General features: G+C 38.8%; 2 protein-coding genes across 5 annotated transcripts; one reads left to right on the forward strand and one right to left on the reverse strand.

Annotated features, from left to right (window-relative positions):
- Positions 1-135: 135 nt before the first annotated feature.
- mlh3 (mutL homolog 3 (E. coli)) lies at positions 136-8417 on the reverse strand. Of its 3 annotated transcripts, XM_083570339.1 has the most exons (13): positions 8262-8417; positions 3720-6130; positions 3489-3590; positions 3328-3392; positions 2478-2582; positions 2283-2361; positions 2133-2201; positions 1869-1977; positions 1215-1374; positions 1091-1114; positions 804-882; positions 527-675; positions 136-265 (listed from the first exon to the last, which is right to left on the reverse strand). In XM_083570339.1, exons 2-13 carry the CDS (start codon positions 6127-6129, stop codon positions 194-196), a joined length of 3423 nt encoding a protein of 1140 aa, XP_083426465.1. In that variant the 5' UTR covers position 6130; positions 8262-8417; the 3' UTR covers positions 136-193. The 3 variants fall into 3 exon arrangements, with proteins under 3 accessions (XP_083426465.1, XP_083426466.1, XP_083426467.1); XM_083570340.1 differs by lacking the exon at positions 3489-3590; XM_083570341.1 differs by lacking the exons at positions 136-265; positions 527-675 and having other exon boundaries at positions 858-948; positions 1007-1114.
- A 37-nt stretch (positions 8418-8454) lies between these two features.
- Positions 8455-14126, forward strand: ccnt1 (cyclin T1). Of its 2 annotated transcripts, none has more exons than XM_083570343.1 (9): positions 8455-8694; positions 9933-10014; positions 10107-10235; positions 11095-11155; positions 11798-11860; positions 12000-12045; positions 12234-12397; positions 12543-12613; positions 12713-14126. In XM_083570343.1, exons 1-9 carry the CDS (start codon positions 8525-8527, stop codon positions 13853-13855), a joined length of 1929 nt encoding a protein of 642 aa, XP_083426469.1. In that variant the 5' UTR covers positions 8455-8524; the 3' UTR covers positions 13856-14126. The 2 variants fall into 2 exon arrangements, with proteins under 2 accessions (XP_083426469.1, XP_083426468.1); XM_083570342.1 differs by having other exon boundaries at positions 8466-8694; positions 11937-12045.
- The last annotated feature ends 1552 nt before the right edge of the window (positions 14127-15678 follow it).

Raw genomic sequence — 15678 nt, forward strand, 5'->3', positions numbered from 1 at the left:
GATATAGTGAGTTTGTTCGAGATTGGCCGATGCACCTATCAATCTTGCAACCTTTCTAATAGTCTCATACGAGATCATACCAGTAGTGTTTTGTTTTTAATATGAAATATGACAAAATAGAAAAAATAACACAGATTTCTATTAAAATAAATAATTTAATTTAAAATGATTGAACTTCATGTTTTGTCCAAAATTATTTTTTTCCATAAAGTTGCCATGCCTTGTACATTCTTCTCAATTTCCTGAGATTTGGTTTGGGGAGGCTCTGTGGATGAAATGAAATATGCTGAGTGATAAATCATCTTTCCAAAAAAAAAAACAAAAAAAAAAAACACATTACATCTGTCAAATCTTCACTAAAGAAACACATCTGTATAAAAAACAAATTTCACTACATTATAATCAGTTTGACTTGTTAAAATAATAATAATAATAATAATAATAATAACTAGCAAACAACTGGATTAAAAAAATAAATATATATAAAGACTAGTACATTTTAGCAAGGAAATGTCATGAGAAACACCTGTTCATCCTCTAAGTGGAGAAGATCAGCTAGAGGTAGAATGGAGGGTCGTCCATGAGCACACTGAAAAGGTAACTGGCAGGATGAGAGGGATGCCACCAGACTGCAGCACTCCTCTTTACTCAGTTCATCGTTGAACTTAATTGCTCCTGTTGTGATAAAATTTCCACATGAAAAATGTTCAACAAGTCTCAATGATCTCAAGGCACTTATTTCTTCTGTGTGTTTCATTATACACACCACTGTGAAACATGCAAGTTGAATGCAAAACACTGACCATGACAAGCTTGTGAAGCAAGGACATTGTGGACTGTTAACGGTAAAGTGCCTTTTAGACTTCCTGTTGACTGCAGAGCCTAAAAAAGGGAGATCAAGTGAAACGTCTTAACTTTTAACAAAGACTTAAACGGTGGCTCCAAAAACTTCATAACTTAATAAAGAACACAAGAAAGTTCACATTTAAAATACTGAATTAGCTACTTATGTCATGTAATGATGTATATCTTAATTCTTAAAATACACTTAATCACCAAAAATGTGTCTTTGTACAAATCTGAGACTTACCTCAATGTGCTCTCGTAAATATTCCTGAACAGACATAAGGGGGGGAGAAAAAAAAGGAACTCTTATTTAAGCATTTTAATATCCTTAGAGAAAAGAAAAAGCTTTATAAGAGCATGATCCTGACCTCTGCGATTGACTGGATGACACTACGTCTACCACGCCGCTTTTCTGTGTTCTCTTTCTCTACGAAGCATGTGGGGAGTAGCTCCACAAGCACACACGATTGCCTGGTCGGAGGGAAGCTTATTTCTAGAGCCTTGTCTTTTAGAGAACTCTGATATAACCTGCAGAATAATAAAAAAAAAAATTCACTCTCGAATAGAAAAATTCACTCTCAATGCTTTGGTTATATCATCATTACAATTACCAAATAACCTTCAATGATTGTGTAATAAATTTATTTTTTTTGCTTTTGACGTTTTCTAACAGTCTACTCACACTTTAAGTTACAGTTTCCTGCATTACCCATAAGGGTGTTTAAGTACAGTATTAATTGTATTTAGCCCTCAATTCATCTCTAGCTAAAGAGAAATGCAGCAGCGCTTTAATCTTTTGCCTGTGGAACGGATATTTAATGCTAATACCGCAGGCAATACTATTACGCTAGTTAAATTGTATATTCATAACCAAGCGAGCTGAGTATAGATGTATCACATGCTTAAACTATGAGTCAGTCATTTGTACCAGCATCTCTTTTACGTCCTCGCTGGATTTCTCATTAATATAACAAACACTGAAAGAGAGAAAATGACTTTTCCTTTAACTCTTCAAATCTAACCTCAGCAACCTGATCTCTTCCTCAGTCATCTGGATCTCCAGGGGAGGACTTACACTCGATCCACACAGCCTCTTATTACCTGGTGTATCCGGGTGGTCCTCATAAGATTCTAAATCAGACAGAAAGCACCACATGCATGTGTTAGCATTTCTTTGGAGGTGCATACAAAATACAACCAGGTTTTATAATCTACATAAATTTGAACAGCTGTATGCAGCTAAACACAACTGTGAGTGAAAGCAAGCGGCTTTATCCCATGCTTACCCATCACAAGCCCCTCCAATCGAACCCTTTCGTGAGCTGCATGTTGATCGACTAGTACTAAAAGGTTTCCTTGATAAATCAAAATAAACACAGCTTAGATTACGAAGTCCCACCTTAATAATTAAAATAGACTTTTCATATAAAACACACTTTCATTAGACCCGGTGGTATTTTGGACTGTAGTTTTAATGAGGCAGGCAAGAAATTTCTTGTCTACTTGATGAATAACCTGAGGCAAAAAAAAAAAAAAAAAGCGAGAATGAGGGGGCAGGAATTCCACGTGGGACCCTATGAACAATCCATTTGCCAAAATGTTGTTTTAAGAGGTTCATGAAAACTGCCTACCTTCATTGAGTGGATCATTTCTTTAGTGAAGCGATAGGGAAAGAGAATGTTGTGGATTTTTACAGCGAGGCCTTCGGCATGGCCACTTGTCACATCCATTGCAACCTTTAAAAGCACAAGAAACACTGAGATAAAGTGAGATAATATAGTATTGTGGCATATTGCAACTTTTTCCAAAACAGAATGCAGTACAAAGACTGTTCACAATGTTCCCTCGCAATGACTGTTTTGCCAAATGGTGTCTCTGCATGCAACTTACAACAAGATCAATGGCAGATGGTGGCTTACTCGCACATAAAACCAGGCCTGAATTCACAGCAGACAGTTTACAACCATCTGTTCTCTGGTGTAAATGGAAATGTAACCCTATATGTACTGTAGTAATTGTCAAGTTTTGTATGTCACTTGTAGTTTGAAGCAACTGTAACAATTTTGGGGCCTGTGGTGTACACAATTAAGCTCCATTACAAAACAATAGTAAATATCTTCTTTGGATCACTAGTTAAACAAATTAAACAACATTGAATAAACAGATGTGCATAAACCTTGGCTTTGTAATAGCTTTAGTGGCAGATCAGCAAACTCTACTAGCTACATAAATGTATATCGTACAGTTACAACTTCCTAATGTCTCTAAACATTATAAGGTATATTAGTGGTTAAGGCTCTGGGTTTACTGATCAGAAGGTCAGGGTTTAATCTTCTGTTGGGCCCCGGAGCAAGGCTCTCAACCCTCTCTGCTTCAGAGACGCTGTATCCTGGCTGACTTTGTGCATCAACCCCAGCTACCCAACACGCTTTGATAGGTGAAGAAACATGTCTAGTGTTAAATAGGCCAGGACTTTCTTACCTGAGGTGGTCGTATAAATACCGGGTTATTCCACTCAGTGTAAAGAGTCGATAGGGAACTGGGACCTTTGACGTTGTTTGTGAGAAAAACAAAAATTTCAATCAGCGTAAACAACACAGTGTTTTTTTTTTATGCCTACACTGACCTGTGACATGCATTACCTCCATTTTCTATGCTTGTGCTATGGACTCTCTCAGCTCTGGGTTTGGGGAGAAAGGGCAATACAAGGTCTGTCTGAAAAGGGTAGCATCTGTACTCAAATCCTACAGGCAGAAAGGCACGACTTACAGATAACTAGTGTGACTTGTCATATCACTACTTGGAAGACTTGAAACAGACGATAGTCTAGAGTTTTCATGGATTGATAGTACACAGGTAGTTGTGCCTCCTACCTGTTTTTGAAACAACACTGATCGCCATGTTGGTAAGGTTTCTGGAGCATGGCACTTGAGTCTCCTTTAGTGACGGATCCTCGTATTTACTGAGACCCGTCACTTGATTGATGTAGACCAACTTTCCCAGTGAATCGTCGTAATGTGTTAGCCAGTCACCTGAAACAGGCTCAGTCTCATCACTCTCCAGGCCCTGGATTTCATTTGTGGTCTGTTCCCCATTTCCTTTTTCGGAGGGCAATGGGTCATGTTGTGATGCAGGGTCAAATATTTGACCTCTGGAGTTATCTTGCTTAGGGGATGTCGTATTTTTGATGAGCTCAGCATCTTCGGAGGTAGAGGTGAAGGAGCTTGTTGACGTTTCCTGTCTGTTGGGAGCAATAAATGCGGGTTCATCTGAACGGTCACCCTCATGCGGCTTAGTCATTAGGAAGTTCTCAGCCATAGCGCCGTCATTGTTCACTGTAAGAGAATTTGAGAACTTCACTATAGAATCTGTAGCTTTTGTTACAGGGTTAGACAGTGTCTCATGGACAAGAGTCATTTTTGTATCTTCATGGTCTACCTTGCGAGAGAGCTTTGTTGCTAATGATATTCTGTTCCTCTTGCTTGCTGAGGAACATTGAATCGTATTAAGGACAGAATTGTCCTTTGAGAAAGTGCAATCTCCTCCAATATCTTTAACTGGCTCTTTTTCAAAACAGACCAAATTACTGCTTGGGTCCAAAGCAGAAGTGACACAGGAGTCTGACGGACATAAAACTGCTGGGATTTGTGTATTCATTGTTTGGGGTTTTATTTCAACCTCCTTTCCAAACGACCTCTTGAACTTGTCAAGAGACCCTGTTTCAAAAGACAGTGTTAATTTGCGTTGGGGCGTGACCCTTGTGATCTTTGGGCCGCAGTCGGAGCAGTGGGTCCGACTCTGAGCATGGGGTAAACTCAACTTTCTCTTCGGTGCACAGCTGCGATTTGGATCAGTGAATCTCTTCAAACTATCATATGCCTCTTTAGGGTCAATGACAGCAATAATGGAATTTTCACTACGTATTATTTCGTTGCTGCCAGCACAAGGTGGTGCGGTATTGTCATTGCTAATAGTGCCCTTCGTGTTTTCAAGCACTTTATGCAAAGGTGCATCAATGGAATCATTGTTCATGACTTCTTTTTCGCTGTCTGGATCTATATTTGTTTCAGGCTCTGTATTTGATTGCACTGGTTCAGGCATTTCTTTATCTTGCGCAATGTTTGGTTCCGGAACTGGAAAACTTCCTGTAGTCTCAGTATTTACATATCCTTCTGAACTGCTTTCCTTGTTCCTAAAGATTTGAATGTCACTCACAGAACACTCAGATACTAAGTTCTCCTTTGTGAGAAACACTTTTATTCCTTCCTCGATGCACAAGAGCATGCCATCCCAGTCTTTGAACTCTATAAGACTCTTCGCTGGCTCCAGGCATACGTCATAATCCGAATACGGACACTTAATATTAATTACGTAAACTCCATGTAAATCAGAACTGCCTTTTTGTTTAGGGCTTGAGATGACAGCAGACACATTTGGATTGTTGGTTTGGCCACTACTCAGTCTCCGGAGGAGGCAGTTGAGTAGTTTGTGAAGACGTGTTTTCAAAAGAAGACGTCCGTTCACGAAGAGGAACTGCAAGTTTTTGTTATAGTGTCCCTCCCTGCCAACATGCCCAGTCATTTGAAACTGTCTGAACGTATAATTTACTTCTCTGAGCTTTTGGGCTCTATTCAAACCGTGAATCTGAACAAATCTGTAATAAGTATTCCTGGCTTTAGGAAGTTGTACCAGCAGCGTGTCTGAAAAATCTTTTTTTACAGTTAATGACACAGACGGATGCATCAGTGATATGCCCTCTACTCTCTGGCGAATACGCTCAACCTCCAGTGCAGAGTCCATCCTTTTTCTCCTGACTGGCATGTTGTGAAAGAAGTTAAAAATTTGCACCGTTGTCCCGGCCGAAGGGCGAGTCGTCTCTGCCTCAATAACATTCACCGGCTTACCTTCGTGAAACCTTTTAACAAAGGTTTTCACAGAGGTCCTGGTTCGAGAGGTGATTTCTACCATGGTTGCCATGGAGGCCATGCTGGCAATTGCTTCTCCCCTGAACCCATAAAAGCAAAGATTATCCAGATCCTCAATGGAGCTGCATTTGCTTGTGCAATACCTGATCCCAACCTTCTCCATGTTCTCTTGGTCCATGCCTGAGCCGTTGTCTATGACCTGAAGTTTGCAGGCCTCTATGTCCATCTTTACAGCCACACATGTTGCTCCGGCATCGATGCTGTTCAGTACAAGCTCTTCCACACATTGCTGCAATGAGAAAATGGCAACTCCAGAGCGTAACAGTGACTGAACATCTTTCGACAGACTTCTGATCATTCTGAAATACAGGAAAAATAGTCCTAAATTAACTTTTTTTTTTTTTTTTTGGAGATCTGTACCTGACAAAAGTTTAGAAACACCTAGGCCTTCATCATTTTTGAGACACATGCATGTTTTTTTTTTTTTTTTTTGGTTCTGTTTAGAACAAACTAAGTGAAAGGCAAAAACGCCCAAGAATTGAACCATGAATGAATCATGGAATAGCCTGCCGAGTCACTGGACCTAAATCCTTCTGACCTGCTCCAAGATGAACTGGATCGGAAAGAAACAGCCAAATAGTGAAAAATCTTTGGCAAATTTTACAAATGGGATGACAAAATATTCCAGCTGAATGTTTGGAGAAATTAGCTGTCCGTATTCCCGGAGTGTGTAAAACTGTTATTCATGCTAGGGAAGATTTTTTCAAATGAAATAAAGTTTAACATTTATATAATCAATTTTATAAGTAAATTAAATAAGAAAATCTTCATACTGTTAATTTACCTATTTTGTTCCATATAAACAAAAGGAACATCCATATGTTTTTCAAAAACATTGAAAGACCAGGTGTTTTCAAAATTTTGACATGAACGGTACAAGCAAGATGGAACGCAAATGGAGTAAAACACAGTGAGGTGAGGATATGATATAAAGCATGGTAACACATTCAATAAAGCATGGTAAATTTATGACGTGAACAGCAGGAGACTATAAAAGAAACCAAAGCAAGGTCACAATGTAAAGTAAGAGAAAGGTGAAAATATTAATCGATGACTCATAAGAATACTACTGAAATTATAGGAATCACCTTTAATGCCAAGTATCATGGGTTACATGTACAAGGAATCTGTCATGGTGTGTTGGTGGTATTGAAATATAAAAACTCTATTTAAAAACGGGAAAAATAAAATAAATTCATAAATAAAGATAAAGACATTGACTGAACTTATATAGTTAAATTTGGTCAAGTATACAAATATACAAATGTATGAAAATATTAGATAAGATAATCTATATTAACCTCCTACGACCTGGGTGTCCACATACGTGGACATTGTGCACAATGGTGTCTTTATTGTTTTCTGTAGATACAGACCGAGTGTCCACATAAGTGACATCATTTTTTTTCCAAGAAGAGCTTCATGTTCAAAGAAAATATATGGTTATTATAATTATTGGTTCTTCCTTACCCCAAATAACTGGAATAAATCTAAAATGCAAGCCAAACCAAAGCTCAGGAGGTTAAAGCAAAATGCTTTTGCTTTGTGAATGTTACTATTATAAAATAATATTTATATATATTTCTTTAAAATTAATTAATTAATAATCATAGATTTTAAAATGTATATTAACACATTGTCTTAGGATACATAGTACAAAGATTATGTGTGATTTTGTTACAAACTGGATGAGGTCCAGTTATGGACAATAACAAAGTAAATGTAATTTGTTACTGTACTTTACTGAAGTATTTCCATTTGGGGAGACTTTTACTTCCCTACATTTTAAAGTCAAATATCTGACTTTGTACTATACTTTTGCGAAATCAGTCATTGCCGCTTGGTAGTATCTACTTGCGAACATACAGTTCAACAGCAAGCAAAACATTTTGAGAGAAATGAATGATGGAAGAAAGTCCTGAATCTTGCCACAACACCCATGACCCATTATTTGCATGATTTTTTTTTTTTACTTTTTAAGTAGTTGAAAAGAGTCTTATGACAAAAATAATAATAGGAACATTATAGCCATAATAAATCATAACCCTGAATACTTAAGTACACTTAAAGGCAAATAATTTTGTACTTTTACTAAAGTGAACATTAAAAGGGAGCACTTTTACATTTACTAGAATAACATTTTGCCAAAAGTATCTCTACTTTTACTCCATAACATGATTTGGGTACTTCGTCCACCACTGATGAGGACCAATACTTTTAGGTAATGAAAGGCTCAATAATTATATTCAGAATGATATTAGATGTTAGTTGAACAGAATACAAATATAAGATTAAGTGTTGGTCCATATTCAAATCCTGCAGATGTGTACTTACACTTAAACATATTACAATCTATCAAACCGGTTCACACACAACATAGAGCAAATAATGAATGAAATGAGAAAATACACTAAATATGATCGTTTTTACCTCGGGTCTCAATCAGGTCATATTTAAGAATGTTAGTGAACAGCCATTTCATATTCTGGGATAAAAACTAAGAGAAGATTCTCTTTATTTTCCAGGTCTTTCATGGCAATATCTTTGTTTTGCACTCTTCCGGAAGTGGTGCGGCCTCTTCGTGTGGAGGGCGGGGTGTTTGGGGTTGCCACTGTGACGTGTTTCCTGTGACACAGTGAGCTTTGTAAAAAAAAAAAAAAAAAAAAAAAAAAAAACAAGTCTATAGCTCAGTAATGGCGGCTCCGCAAAATTCTCGCTCGGGAAAAAAGAATAAATGGTACTTCACACGCGAACAGATCGAAAACAGTCCGTCTCGGAGAGCGGGACTCGACCCTGACAAAGAATTATCCTACAGACAACAGGCGGCTAATCTGCTCCAGGACATGGGGCAACGGCTCAATGTGTATCCTTTTTGATTCCTCCTCTCCTCCCTGCTTAGCCTGCTAGCTACAAAACAAAAATGGCGTCGGGATCCGGTTCGGCTGCGTTCGACTGGACCTCCGGGTATAAGAAGTGCGTAAAGGTTCTGCACATGATTTTATGTGCTAATGGAAGCGTCAAACGGAAAAACCGGGGGTCGAAGGAAGCATTAAGGAGCTCCGGGATTGTTCGCTAACGCTAGCCGAGCTAAGGCTTGTAGGATGAGTAGGCCTCACCGCTTCGAGCGTTGCAAGTTTTACTTACTATATCATATTTTTTTCGCCCTATTGCCGCAAAACTGCACAATTGAATCCTTTTACATTTATGCTGTTGCAAGAAACAGCATTTTGTTCTCTTGGCGACCTTCTGTTTAGCATGCTAGGCTGTTTGGTTTTTGCGGTTAGCTAGTGATGTTGGTTGGTTAGCTGGCTAGCTTTCGTTCTGATTAGACACCGGTTTTGACCCTTGCTGCTAAATGTTGCATTTATTTATCTAGGAAGAAACGTATATTTCCTAATATGTGTATATGATTATGGTTGCGCGTGCCTTCGGTTCAACACGACTAGCGCGCGCCGATTTCACCTTCGGTGTTGAGCAACCGTGCATTGTTTTCGCTCCTCGTCTTGCATACATTGGTACTATTATTGTTTTTGTTTAGTTTTTTTTATGTTACGTCAGTATTTGTCCCTTTTTTTGCTCTCTTTCACTCGTTTCCAATGCATTCTAACCAACGAACATGCATCATTGCAATGCTGTGATTCTGGTTGTTGTTTATTCCATATTCATGCACTTTTGTGTTTTATTTCATGCACAGTACTGTGTAAAAATTGTTTTTTTTAATGCAGCTGTAAAAAAAAATATGTACATACTGTATGTTCCAAAATAGAGATGTTAATAATTTTTTATTAACAAAATGAACAGAAGAGAAATCCACCATTTACCTGCAAAACATTGATTCTTCTAGATACTAGTACTTTTAATTTTAGAAGGAACTCAGCAGGTAAGTTGTTTCAGACATGTGGGAGAACTAACCACAGAAACTGTGCATGTAGACTTAATGATCCTGAGACCGGGGCTCTGTAAGGGGCCAAAACTATTAGTTTCAGTATTCCTTGCTCTCTATGCAGAGGATAGTTCTTAATCATGCCCAGTCTGTTTCATGCTCCTTGTGTTTTATGTCTTACTGTATGGGTAGAAGTCCTTAACTCCAACATGAACCAGATCTCAGCTCACGATTAACACTGCCATAGTGTACATGCATCGCTTCTACATGATCCAGTCTTTCACTCGCTTCCACAGAAACGTAAGTCCGGCCTTGATAAAAAATGTACGCTCAGATTTCCAGTCATTTTGGATGAAAAAAACTTATTTTTTGTTGCTTTTATTTTCTTCCAGGTGATCGCCCCTGCTGCCCTTTTCTTGGCTGCAAAGGTTGAAGAGCAGCCTCGCAAGCTGGAGCATGTTATTAAGGTGGCCCATGCCTGTCTCAATCCACAGGAGACTCCTCTAGACTCTAGGAGTGATGTAAGTATTGACCCAGAGAATCTGGTTATGGAGATTGTGGCAAAGTCAAACTCTAGTCTGTGATTTTCTTTGTCCTCAATTTTAAGTATTTGGGGGGTTTTTTGTTTTGTTTTTTGCGTGCACAGATAATGTACAAGAATTGTATTCAGGCATGTCTCTAGAACACTTTGGTTTTGTTTGTGGTACACTTGCAGAAATAAAGGCAGTAGGGTATCAAATTTTGTTCACGACTAAAATTTTGACACATTCATCTTTTGAAATCTAAAGCCTATGATGATTAAAAAAAAAAACTGCTAACTGATGCGATGCATCCAAGTTAACATTTTTGATCTGTTTATTTAGCTATTTGTTTTGTTGTAGCTTTCATTTATACATTTTTGTGTACATCACAATATAAATCAGCTGTAACCTGAACATGTTTGGTCATCTATAGGTGGTAAACTCTTACCAACAGTTATAAGTACGAAGAACGTGATCACTGGTACCTTCGTAACTCCCGGAACTTGCACTGAATTGTATTCAATGGTTGCTAAATAAGGTCTATTGAGTACAAAAAATATTAAAGACGAATTTGCAAAACAGCATCACACAACTTTTCTGTATTTCTGTTAATAGTTTCTTTCTTTAAACAGTAATTTTCATATTCAAATCTTGCAATAAAGCTTTTGCATACATTCTACTTGTTATACAGTGTGAATGTGTGTTTGTTTGCCGTGTGTGTGTGTGGATATGTTTGTATTGATGGAGGTGATAATTATTTGTGAAGTTTTGAATGGCTGGTAACAGGGTACTTGTGAGAGAGAGAGTGATATGAGTGCATAAGACCCTGTGAGTAACCTGCCTGTCCTCTCGATCTCAGACTTACCTGCAGCAATCCCAAGACCTGGTCATGCTCGAGAGCATTATACTTCAGACCCTCGGTAAGTTTGGAACTGGCAATCGTGGGTCGATGCATCGCCACCACCACCATGTTAGAGCAACGAGAGAATAATCTCCTTTGCGGCCTTTTACAGCCGAGTCCCGGGAGTCAAAGTGTTTCACATAAACAGCCATTGTTGTAACTCCCCTTTTTCATTTCTTTTATTGTTACATTTTTTTGTTGTTGGTTTTTTCTCCCTTATGTCAACTTGGCAATTCAACCTTTTCTGTGTGCGTGCATTTCCTTTTTGCATTTTCCTTTCGCAGTCATGATTGCATAATTTTTGCGCACTTTATTTTTGTTTTCTTTGTTGTTAACGGGTAAGAGTGGATTTGACAGTGCGAGAGGCTCAAAAACATTTGCAGTGAATTTGCAGAGAAAATCCTCTCGTTAACTCGCTCATCCATATTTGTCCTGTCTTGAATCTTTTGAAGAGCTAAAGCCCATGATTATAATCAGAAAAAAGCTTTTACACATTCCTAAATGGGCTTTTTTTTTTTTTTTTTTACACATTACCACTCTGTGAGTTTATTATGTGCTGTATATTTATACTCGTCTGTTTGTCAGCTCTTTAGCAGGCCTGACACTTTTGTTTGTGAACTTGGCTCTTACTATTCTCTCTTTGTTTCTCCTGTCACTTCAGCTTTTGACATCACCATTGATCATCCTCACACGCATGTTGTCAAGTGTACACAGCTTGTACGAGGTAAGTGCCATGGTTTTTTTTTTTTATTAACATTTTTTTTTGCTTTTGAAATTGCATACTTGTTTTATCCTCCCAGATGAATGTGGAATGCTGGCATGTTTGAGTGGCGATATTTCATTTGGGATGTTCTTGATTTCAGCAAGTAAGGACCTGGCCCAGACATCATATTTTATGGCAACCAACAGGTGTGTTAATTCTTTGCCAAAAAACAACAGTTCTTTTTCGTTAAATCTTTTTTTCCTCTTCTTATGAGTACAATACTTTGGTTTATTGCCGACCGCAAGCTGATTGTTTTTTATGCTTTGTCATGCTTGTGGGTGTTTCATAATGTTCTCTCTTTCATTTTTTTCTTCTCCTCCCGTTTGCTGTTCAGTCTGCACCTGACCACTTTCTGCCTGCAGTACAGTCCACCCGTAGTTGCGTGTGTGTGCATTCATTTGGCCTGCAAGTGGTCTAACTGGGAAATTCCCGTCTCTACAGACAGCAAGCACTGGTGGGAGTACGTTGACCGAAAAGTCACTCTCGAGCTGCTGGATGGTATGTGAATTATGCACAACCTTTAAAGCAGGGGTTAGGAAATAGTTTAGTTTTCTGGTGGTTGAACCTGGTGGTTTAGTGACTTTTGTTGAACTCATCTGTTCAATTCAATTTTAAACATCCATTATCTTCAAATGTGTAACAGAGCTCACGCATGAGTTTCTTCAGATTTTGGAAAAGACACCAAGCCGTTTAAAACGCATTCGAAACTGGAAAGTAAGTCATTCTCTAAATAGTAATTTAAAATCTACTTCAGATATTAACTTGCTAAATATAAAGGGACATACCTTTCACTGTTCTCTCTTCCACTTTCAGGCATCAGGTCAAACAGCAAAGAAGCCTAAAGAGGGTGACAAGACGGAGACTATGATGAGCATGATCTCCATGGCATCCTCTGAAAGCACACTGGCCGGCTTGATGAGCCTCTCGGCTCCGCCTTCAGCCTCTTCCTCCCCCACCTCAACATCATCTACGGAGGACAAGCAGCCTGTTTTTAAAGTGCCTAACCCACCAGAACCACCCGCTCCCACGAGAGTGTCCCTGAGCGAGTACCGTGCAAAGCATGCAGACGAACTCGCCGCACAGAAAAAGAAGCTGGAAAACATGGAGGCCTCTGTAAAGCGCGAGTACGCCACAGCTGCCCAGGCCCTCATGAACCAGCAACGAAAAGAGAAACACCACCACACCCACCACCAGCAGCAAGCTGGCTCGAGCTCTTCCGAGCCCATCGTACTGAAGATCCCGCTAGACGAGAGGCAGGGCCGCGGCTCAATCAAAATGCGTCTGCCGAACAACAACAGAGGAGCCGAGCAGGACCTTAAATTAAAGCTTCGCCTCCCAGACAAAAGATCAGGGTCAGGGGATGATTGCAAGAGCAAAGACAAGCACAGAGAGCGGTCCAACCATCACCACCACCACAATCATCACCATCACCACTCCTCAGGGAGTGGCTCTACATCTTCATCTACACACAAACACTCCAGCTCTACAAGCGCTTCCACAAGTAGCAAAAAAGCAGACACAGCGAGAACGAGCTCATCTTCCTCGTCGTCCCGAAAGCGAAATCACTCTTCCGAGCCCTCATCCAGCGCTCACCCATCGAAAGTCAGCAAGTTGTCCAGGAATTCATACCAGCTGCCCGCACTGCCTGCAGACATCCTGCCCTCGCTTGCGCTTTCACACAATCAGGGAAGTTTCCCACACTCCAAAACTGACAAGGCTGACACCAACGGGCACAGCGGCAGCACTGGAGGTCAGTCCAACGAGTTCCAGGACACCTTTGACATGCTGAGTTCGTTGCTGAGTGCCCAGGGGGTGCAGCCAGTCCAGCCACAAATATTTAACTATCACTCCCAGTACGGCGATTACAGATTCAGCGCAAGCTCAAAAGGAGCGAACCCACAACCTCCTCCGCTTCCTTCAGAACCCCCTCCACGGCTTCCACCGCTGCCCGAATGAACAGTCATACTCTGTCTATAAACCATCACAGGCTTCCCAGATCTCACCCTTCCATCCTCTCCATTTCCCCTCATGTGCATTAAGATTTATGAGAAATGAACATACCACTATATAAATATGCACATTCTGCTTTAACCTGTTTAAATCCACCCCAATCATAGATTCTTGGTGTCCTTGTGCATGGGTGGTACCACAGCACCCGATTGTGTGGCAATAAAGGCTATAAAATATAAACTATTAAAACCTAGCAAAAAAAAATGCAAAAATAAAATGTTATTTATTTAAAAAAAATGTATATACTATTTTTGTCACTCAGTTTTATATATGCATTATGTCTAAATGGTGAATACTAGGAATTGTACTAGAGACTGAATAAGGGGAACCTTTTCTGTTTTACTGGTCATCCTTTTTGAGTAACTGTTGACAAGAAAAATGAAAGATTTGTTTTTACATCTGAGTTTTTAAGAATTTAACAATTAGTGTCTTTTCTAAACTACAATATTTATTGATGGTCTTTTAAAAGCGTGACTAGAGCTTTGTTTGTATTTAGTTTTGTTTTTTTTTTTTTCGTTTTGGAAGTCAACTATGGGTTTGTTTATTTTTTTTATTTTAGCTCTGTTTTACATCGTGTTAGTCATTTGTGTTTTTAAGCTACTGCGTCAAAATATTTTTTAAATTCAGTTAGTTCGTTTCATTTATATATATATATAATTTGTTCCTGATCTGAAGTGGACATGTGATATTTTCCCATTTTAAAAAAATGTTTTATGTTTTTATGAAGAATTTATGGGCCCTTGGTGGAAGCAGTCATTGTTTTAAATGGTTGTAAATTGTGCTCGAAATTCAATACAATATATACAGAATATCCTTTTTATTTTGATACCAACCCAGGCAGTATCTAATGTGGTGTTTTTTTATTATTATTTTTATGGAGGAATGTTGTGCATCACATGATAAAGAAAAAAAAGTCACTGTGCATGTTTTTGTTTTTTGTTTGGTTCCCCCCCCCCCAAGAATATTATAATGTATTGACAGAGGAGACCATAAGCCAGTGTGAAGCATTTATAAATGTTTATAAACTCATAACCCATATTCAGATAATCTGCTTGAATATGTCTACCAAAGCTATATGCAGCACAGAGGATGTAGATCATATAGAGAAATCCGTCCATAACCACCGCCTATTGTTTTATTTTTTCTGGGTAAATTTGAAAAAGATTTTTACTTTGAGTTTGTGTGAGAATTTCTACTCTCATATCATTGTAAATGTCTTGCCTGCCTCTGGTTACTTTATTTTAATAGGAGGGATCGTGATCATATCCATCCTAGCATTAGACACGCATTCACGATAAGCTCAGCATGCTAATAATGTACTGTTTAGTTTCAGAGTATTATTACCACTCATTCCCTCCAAGCTTATATTCTGCCATGACTCATTACCAAGAGCATGAAGCACACAAGCTCCTTAACTCTCCCTACTGAATTTTCTAGATGGTGCTGGAGATAAAGGGGTCACACAAGATTTTTATTTTGGGGATGTTTTTGTTGTATCAGATTCCTGGCATCATGAGGATGTGGAAACATTGAATCTTGGTCTTGTGCAATCACCATTGCATCTTTTTACGCCTGCAAAGTAAAGTACTTTTGTTTTGTTTAGGTTTTTTTAATAGTCATTTTAATGGATTGTACACCCCACACTATGTTCAGTGGTACCACACGAACTCTCAGGTTTCAGATATGAATTCTTGGAAACATTTCTTGGCAGAAGAAACTTTGTGAACTCTGTTCCTTTTTTTCTAAATGTGATTGATATCTCATGTAAA

Source organism: Silurus aristotelis (assembly GCF_946808225.1).
Source record: "Silurus aristotelis genome assembly, chromosome: 19".
Classification (NCBI taxonomy): Eukaryota; Metazoa; Chordata; class Actinopteri; order Siluriformes; family Siluridae; genus Silurus; species Silurus aristotelis.

Bases quoted from the DNA above. Each gene is read 5' to 3' on its own strand.
- mlh3 (XM_083570339.1), bottom strand. From the start codon at position 6,129: ATGATCAGAAGTCTGTCGAAAGATGTTCAGTCACTGTTACGCTCTGGA. The intron at 3,393-3,488 runs GTAATGCATGTC...ACAACGTCAAAG, and splicing joins CACAAGCATAGAAAATGGAG to GTCCCAGTTCCCTATCGACT. The intron at 266-526 runs GTGTTTCTCATG...TTTCATCCACAG, and splicing joins TCCACTTAGAGGATGAACAG to AGCCTCCCCAAACCAAATCT.
- ccnt1 (XM_083570342.1), top strand. From the start codon at position 8,525: ATGGCGGCTCCGCAAAATTCTCGCTCGGGAAAAAAGAATAAATGGTAC. The intron at 10,236-11,094 runs GTAAGTATTGAC...TCTCGATCTCAG, and splicing joins CTCTAGACTCTAGGAGTGAT to ACTTACCTGCAGCAATCCCA. The intron at 11,156-11,797 runs GTAAGTTTGGAA...CTGTCACTTCAG, and splicing joins CATTATACTTCAGACCCTCG to CTTTTGACATCACCATTGAT.